The 8639-nt window shown below is 40.6% G+C and overlaps 1 protein-coding gene across 1 annotated transcript in view; it reads right to left on the bottom strand.

The window, feature by feature from the left end:
- The window catches only part of F13a1 (coagulation factor XIII A chain), a 165649-nt gene that overhangs the window by 70027 nt on the left and 86983 nt on the right, over positions 1–8639 (bottom strand). The window contains exons 7-8 of the mRNA XM_028763226.1: positions 3740–3914; positions 1450–1588 (exon numbers count right to left, since the gene is read on the bottom strand). Of these exons, the coding sequence (XP_028619059.1) occupies positions 1450–1588; positions 3740–3914 (314 nt within the window). The remainder of the gene's footprint in view (positions 1–1449; positions 1589–3739; positions 3915–8639) is intronic.

Below are 8639 nucleotides of genomic sequence, written 5' to 3'. Positions count from 1 at the left end.
GTGTGTGTGTGTGTGTGTGTGTGTGTGTGTGTGTGTGTGTGTGTGTGTGTTGCTATGCCGCAGAGAAAACAAAATCATTCTCTTTCTGCCATTACCATTGACAGTGGGCTTTAGGGACTGATATTTTGATCTATTCTGGCCATTCCAGACAGGCAGGGCTGTGAGCTGCAATTCCACAGGTTTAAATGGTTCCTTAACTTGCTGTTGAGTTTCCACGGGCTAGGCTTTGTCTAGCCCAGGCCCTCCAGCACCTTATCTCAGCTCATTCCCTCAAATAAGAGGCTTTATATTTTATTCATAGTAACCTGCTGCTGTGAGTTGGGGACACTTCAGCCATTTCCCCTTCTTAGCATTCTCCAGTGGCCACTTACAGGTCCTGGTGAGTGAATGCTGCTCCAAAAGCCAATCCATGCCCATGAGACAGGTTTTTTCAGGCACTTCTCACTTTTAATTTCTCTTAACAATGCACTTGCAACTTCCCACTATCCACATTTGGGTGCTTTTACAACTGACAGCTCTTTAGCTTTATGACTTGTGAAGAATGACTACACAGGACACAATTTTGGCTGGGAAATTTCACCCAGTTCAATGCCTGGTGACTGTTCAAATTTTGTCCCAATTTCACTCAACATAGAGTTTCCTAAATATCCTTTCATTTGGACTCAGAGGAGTTTCTCCTCATGTACGTGTGCCACATTGGACTGATGGAATCTCTACAAACGACAGCTTCTTTGGGTGCTTACACTCCCCATTGGATGGCCAGCTTCTGGTACTGCACTGCAGGGTAAAAGATGGATGGCATTGGTGTTTGGAAGGAATGTCACCCTTTTCCTCACCTTGATCTCTAAATGAAAGCTGGGCACATAGCCAAGGCCAAGTTCAACCATATACTCAAAGAGTCATTCTGTATTTCAGAAGTAAAAATATGTTAGGAGAAGAATTGAAGAAGTCTATTGCCACTTTACAAGATATGTGACCATGATACAAATGTGTTTGGGTCTCAGCTTCCACATCTGAAAATGAGCAATCTTGTGTCATTCACCTGATTAAAAACTGTTGGGACATGTAAGATTGTACAGGCATAGAAACTGGTTCGTAGGAAGCTGTGGCACATGTGAATGCTGCTGCAGTCCACATCAACCATAGCATTCATCATGTGCTACAGAGGAGCCAACTCAGGCATGTACATTAGCTGTGCTTATGGCTGGCTTGAATGATTGTATACAGATAGATGATTGACTTTTATCACTAGGACCAAAATTATCTGTTCTCTAATAGTTGCCATTCACCACTTAAAATCAAATTGTGTGACAATAAGACATTTATGCCTATGAAACTGAAATATCCCTAAAATGGAAAAGAAAACCACTTTGCAGTATCTGCGTTGTAGCAAACATGGAATGGCCCTCCTGCTTGACGCTAGCCCATGCCATTACAAGTCAAACTCACCACACTGAATCCTTGGTGAGTTTGGAGCTCACGTTCCCATCTTCTTCCAGGAAGATGTCCATTTGCAAATTGGCATCATTGTCATGGGCTGAGAAATAATTAGTAATAACTCGTGCAGGGATTCCAAGGCATCTTAAAACTGTAAGTGACAACAATTACGTGAGATACAACCCATATAGCAAAACACAGTGAAAAACCCTTTTTGTTGTGGGTCTTTCTTCCTCCTCAGCGTGAAAAGATCCCTTCCTCAGATGTTCAACCGAGGAAGTATGTCTTGTTCAGTCCCCCGAGGGCTGGAGAGAGACTTTGTTATTAGACTCTTGGGTACAACAGGCGATGCCAACAAAATCATTTCTAACAGAAACCAAATAACCCTGTGTTAATTGTTTAGTTCTAACCACAAGCTCATCAAAATAGTAGTGATTCAATCCTCTTAAGGGGGCATGTTCCTGAAAACACCATTTTTAGAAAGCCTATCCCAAGGTAGGATTGTATAGGGCTCGTCCTTAGTGGGACATGCTACTTCTGGATGAAATTCCTCCTGCACTACTCTATGCAGGGTGACACTACTGAGTCATTTTAGTTGTTAGATAATAAATTACCTGGGTGCATCTCTTGCCATATGTACCTATTGATTAAGCTTAATCCAAGTGCCCTTTCTGACTCCCAGGACACCAGACATCAGGGCTCATTGGAAATAATTCAGCTGACAATTTTAAGATTAATGACTTGGCTTGCTTTTTTTCCCCCCTCTCCATCAGAATAATTTAGCATTTTTAAAAATAAAGACTATCCAGCCCTTTCAACAGAACAACCTTGGAAGTACAAATGTGAGTTTAGTAGCGGTATCCTGTCCTTCAAATGACTTGGCCTTAAGCACCAAACAACAGGGTGACAGCCACCACTGGCTTCTCATTTCTACAATACTCTAAAACTTCTAGTCACCACTATAATGACTGACACTCATGTTCTATTTCTGGTGAATTCTAATGTGAATTGCAGGGCACTAGATCACATTATTACTGAAGGGGACTTGCTCAAGTAATTTAAGACAGTAAAGGCTGACTTTGGGGTACCAGCTCCTCCTACCACCAGCTTTCCTTTCTGAGTTGCTTCTATAGTGATCTCTGTACAGTTTAGCGAAGATCCATCTTTGCTTAATTTGATATCAAAGCCTGTCCTCAAGCATAGAGAACATCCTTTATGCAAATGGCATACATTGATGTAAGGTTTCACTATTTTATCTGGTTCTAAACCCAAAGGTATTGAGCTATGGCAGTGAAATTTCAGGTGTGTGAAGGGCTGGTTCTTTTTATGGTTTCCCGAAATGAGTGCATGGGAGGAGCTTCCTCTCTGTGTCTTGACTTTAAAGTCCCAAGCATCCAGAGATGCTTTCCAACCTTCAGCCACTAGGAAGCTCAGGCTTCTGTCTGACATGAGCAGCCTCCCAGAAGATGACTGCTCCCTGGAAATGAACATGACGTTAGACTTTAAATACAGTCAAAAGGCTTGGAAAATATGCTTATTCAGACGGTGCCATATGAAATCACAACAAATTAAAGAAAATATCATTTCTGTTTGTGTGGAACAGGACTAGGTCCTAGACTGTGACAACTTTGTGTTAAAATAGGTGGGTCTCACAATTATTTTAAAAAGTGTCTTCTCCCAAGCCTATAGACCCCATACTATCAGGTTTTGACATTTTTATTTTAAAATGCCCCAGATGGGTAGCTGGGGAGATGAAGATGCTCATTGACTACTGATGCCCAACTGACGAGGCAGCTCCCCTGAGACTTACAGATGAGGAAGAAGACGAGATGACCTAACTATTCTTTTCATATCTAGGACAAGCTTTTAAGAACTTACAAAATATCTCATCAATAACAAATAAATGTATTTATATAAGTTTCAAGAAAAAATTAGAATTTGTCTTTCCTTATTCTTTATTATTTTAGGCTTTCTTTAATCTTTAAAAGAAATTCTTAAAATGGCTCATGATTTGCCCACTCCCTTCCTTAGCCCCTCTAACCCTCCATTGCTCTGGGTGGCAGATGATGGATCATGTAGGAAGCAGTCTATCATTCTTCCCATAAAGATTCTGTAGTCAGAGAGATGTGAGCATATTTGGCCCAGCACGATTTAATTATGCATTGACTACATCCCAGAATAGTCACCCATAAATTCTATAGAGCCAATGGGAGCTGTTAAGTCCCCTTACCACCTTATAGATAAAGTGATTTGAAGTGAAATTTCTGTTACATTAAAAATCATTACTCTATTGGACACTTACATGTGTTAAAGACACCAGCAAAAACCCAGCACTGGCCGTATCGGACTGGTGTTTCCGAGCTTTTGTATTCTAGTAGAATGTCAACACTTCCTGTCCAGGCTGATGGAGGGACACCGTAGGCATAGACATTGTCCCATGATCCAACAAGAACACCTTCGTCATCCTTGGCATTCACCTATATGAGACCATGAGAGATGAAAAAAATAAATAAAGGTCATTTAGAAGATTGGTGTGGGGCAAGCTGAGCCTTCTAGTGCTGTCTGTGAGTCCTGTGCTGGGGGAAAATACTTCCTATTCCTGTACAATTGATCATGTTATTACCAAGGGTAATGATGCAAGACCAGAGTGTGCAAAGGGAAGACATGATGGCCAAGACTCAAGACTACCTTCTTATCAAGCATAGTTGAATGGTGAGTAAGAAGAGTCTTCTCAATTTGATTTGGAAAAAGATCCATATCAGGTACTTGGTTTGGCCCAGAATGGCAGGGAGAAGATAGGAGAAAGACTGAAAGAGGAGAAGTTAGGAAGGACTCTTGTGTCAGTGAAAGGTGAATTCAACTGACAAATGGAAAGTCAGTGATGAGGGCGCTTTCACTTTTGTAGTAAGTAGTGGGTGCTCTCTAACTGCAAAGGTTAATATCAATTGCTAAAGGCACCCTTAAGAATCAATGGGAAAATAGACTTCCATTGGCACTGTACATCCTTGTTTTGTTTTTTTAATTCACTAAAGAAATATTCTTCAGGCTTAGGGGATGGCTCAGTGGATAAGAACACTTGCTGCATAAGCATAAAGACTTGAGTTCAAATCCCCAGCACCCATGTTAAAAATTGGAAATGGCCAGTATTGTGGGAGGCAGAATCAGAAGGATTGCAGAGTCTTGTTGGCTGCAGCTCTTTGAGATTATATCTCAATGGTTCAAGGAGAAGACACAGCAGGATACCTGATATCCTCCTCTGTCCTTTACCTGTACATATGTGCCCCCAACATGTATGTATGTGTATATCCATAAATATTTGAGTTGCTGATCAAACCAAGACCTTGTACTAGGCAAGTATTTTACCATTGAATTACACCTCAGCATCTACTTTTATAACTATATTTACAAGGAGTTTCTATTTACCTAGGAGGTCTGAGGTCTTAGTATAGCAGAGACTTGAACTGATACTGGCAATCTAGAATATTTGGGAAATCCTTGATACACACTTGATACTAGAGAAGAAACATCTACTATAACTAACGTGCAGGGGCAAAGACAGTTGATGTTTAGAAAATAAAACAAAGTCTGGAAGGTTGCTTTTTTTCCCTAGACACTGGTGGATCTACTTCTTGGAATGGAGCTTTCATTAGTTTAATTGTAGTCAGCATCCAGGTGAGGAACAGTAGGAATTCTATTCAAATTGGATGCTGCCTCATAACTAGCACGACAGTGATTATGAATACTCAGAATGTGGTTTGTGAATCACCAGTAATCATGTTCTCTGAGCTCATCAGAATGCATAATGTCAAGCTCCTCCCAGTCCTGGATGATAGTGAGCAGACATTAATTAGCTATCGATGCAAAATACAGGCCCCAAAGCTGTGTGATTAGATTGTGGAACCCGTAGAAGAGATAAGAAAGCACGGGGAGTTTCTATGTATCGGCAGCGTCAGCAACCTCCTGGACTTCTCCATTTGGGCTGCTCTACTTGGCTGGAAAGGACTCTTATTCTGAAATGCTTCAAGAGTTCTCAGAAGGCAAAGATTAAATATATGAAAATGTGTCTTTCTAAATTCTGGCAAGTCTGAATAAATAGCTGGTGATTTGAAATTATTCAATAATCAGGTCTATACTCAACAACCATGCAGGCCTTGGACATTGACTATGCATAAGGCCTTTCCCTCAGGAGAGGCAGAAGCTGAGTGTGTGGGAGTGTATTTTGACGTGATGATGAAGACAGAAGCACACACAGGTAGAGTGGAGGGCCAAAGGAGAGGAGAATCGGTTGGAGGGTGGTCCCTGTCCTCTGGGGTTTGGCAGAAGAGATGTCATTCAAGCTGTCCAGAAAAAGTCATCCAAAATTGAATAACTGTGTGATGTCATGAGATAATAGGACAAGCTTAGAAACCTTTGTATGGCTATCACATAAGTATTCAGGACTGAATGAAATGCTATTTCTACCTTTGACTTTGTGTCCGGTCAAGTTAGAATGAAGACTCTTGGTCAATACTTAGTTAATGCATTGAATGTAGAAGGAAAAAAAAAACAACATTTAAGTTTCTTAAAGACCTCTGCCAGCAAGCTCAAGGCTTTGTTGTGAACTAACTTCAGCCAGTTCTTCAGACTCTATTCTTGACCAGCACTTTTCCTTGCAGATGAATTAAATATCAGGAAATGAGTGCCCACTACGATGGAACACTGGCAGTGTTTGTGGTCTGCCTTGGTCTTTGTGGAGAGGTGGTACGTTATGTTTGAGAAGTAGAGTAGAGTTTATGGATCCAAGAGATTAAAGCCCCTAAACTGTGGCTCTGATGTATGATTTTCAGATAGATAACCATTGAATAGAAGGCTACTAATAGCATAAAGCTGAACCCAATCACCTAGGGAGAAGAGTAAGAAATAAATAGCCCTCTTCCCTACAGACCTTTTAATTGTTAATGCTGAGTGCTGCCCCCTTTGCTAGATAAATCACAATTCTCACTTATTAGCATTCAGCAAGATTAGCTACTGTGTTCTAATTAGAACATTGATTTCTAAGGTGCTCACAGAGCGAGGTATGTCTTCAGTGACAGATGAAAAGGGTTAAAGTAAAATAGCCCCTTCTAGACAACAAAATACGCTGGAGGGGCAATCCAAGGGCATGCTGGGACTTTTACTTGCTAGAGTTGGCTGTTATAACAACCTATTGTGAACTCAAGTTTAAACCAGGGGCAGAATCAAATGTCATGGTTTTGAGTCATTGGTGATCCAGCATACAGTTTGAACCTGGGACTACCGACCAGAATTAATCTTTAACATTAATATGGCTGCGTTAAATTCCTATTCCAGGGGCTGGAGCGATGGCTCAGAGAAAAGAATACTGGCTGCTCCTCCTGAGAACACAGAGTTGTTTCTCAACACCCTTCCAGGGAAGCTAACGCCCTCTTCTGGTTTCTAAAGACACTGTATGCCCATGGAGCATGAACATAGAAGCAGGCAAAAACATATCTACACATAAAATAATTTAAAAATTAATTAAAAGTTAAATTTCCATCACATCATGCCTACAGAACTGGAAGGATGAAAAAGTACCCCTGAACGTTACTATCAGCAACAACAGTTGCATAAGATCCTGCAGGAAACTCGAACACCCAGTGCCCAAAGCGGATGTGGACTGTGAGAGGCACAGGGAAGTAGCGGGGCTCATGGATTCTTCGGAAACCAGACTGCGGAAACAACACACTGATACAGTGTTTCATCTGTCTTTTAAAATCTGGAATTATAATGGCATCTTTATCTTATTCTGACCAAAGACGTGGAAACAATTTCTGTTAAAAAAAAAAAAAGTAAATGGGAAAGGGTCACAAATCAAAAGAGGCAGATATTCTGTGACTATGATATGGAAATGACAGAAAGTCTAAGAGTGTGACCTCATGGGAGACACTTTAGTTGGGTCAAGGGTCTGCAGGAAAACCAATAGAATCCTAAAAGAAGGAGCCGAACGTAGGGCACAAGGAAGGTGACCCCTCCCCTCGGCTCCTTCCCTTTGCTCCAGCCTTCACTCGTCCCTGCTCCAGTCTCCCGGTGCACTTCAGAGCAGACCACGAGGTACAGTGCCCTAAGAAATATAGGTCTCTGGAGAGTCAAAATTCATCTTAGGTTAAGAAGAGCCAGATTTCATCTATCAGAACAAATAAGACACCCAAAGAAGAACTGTACATAAAAACAGAAGAACATGAGACGTAGTAAACAGGAAGGAGGGACGAAAAAGCAACGCTCTTACACAGAAGAAAGCGAAGGAGCACGAAGCATTTTCTCTCAATCTATAATGAGACCTAAAGGGCATACGGATGACCAAAAACTATCACTTCAGAAATAACGATGTATCATTAGCTTTGATATACAGAGTAGGCAGTGCTCAAAGCAAATAAACGACATTGAGGAGAAATGAGATAATAAAAAAAATAATGAAAAAAAAAAGACATTATTAGAGAGACCCTAAGAGTTCTCCAGGGCACAGATGACACAACGCAAAGGTAACTAGTGTCTTTAAAGTAGAGAACCCTCAAAATTAATCCAAAGGTATGAGCACACTCTAGAGCCTTTGGCTTTACCAAGAGAACATTGAATCTACACTGAGAGTCCATGGTTTGACCCAGGCCCCTAACCTCATAATAGATTTAACAGAATTCGTAATAGATTTAACTTTTGAATAAAGAAAAAATTGCTTGGTCATCTAGACAAAGATAGTGCCACTCAGCAAAAATTGAGGGAATCAGGCTGTCTTCAGATATCTCCACAGTACCATTCAGTGACAAAACACTGTCAATTACTACTCACATAGTCCTGAGAGAGAGGTGTCTGAAGGATGTTAGCCATAGCCAAGCTGAACAAGGATAAGGCCAAGCAACATAAAGTCTCAATCATGAAGGATCTCAGAGAATGTAAGAGTCATAAACTCCGTCAAAAATACAGCTGAGCATCCTTCAGAGCTATAGCTACAAAAAGAGTTGAAAAGCTTATAAATGTAGGACCAAAAATGATTATAAAAGAAATGAGATAAAAGCATCAAAGGAGAAAAGGAAAGAAAATGCTAATGACTCAGTGTGTTGGTCTCTCATAGTTAATTGAAACCATTTAAAATTAAAATATAATTCAAAAGTACATAATTACTTTATGTCTAATTGGTTTCATAATTTGAACTAATTTTGGAAGAAACTGTT

Source organism: Grammomys surdaster, unplaced genomic scaffold (genome assembly GCF_004785775.1).
Source record: "Grammomys surdaster isolate TR1022 unplaced genomic scaffold, NIH_TR_1.0 137, whole genome shotgun sequence".
Lineage (NCBI taxonomy): Eukaryota > Metazoa > Chordata > Mammalia > Rodentia > Muridae > Grammomys > Grammomys surdaster.
The sequence above is the reverse complement of the archived record's forward strand: the minus strand, read 5'-3'. Positions and strand labels throughout refer to the sequence as shown.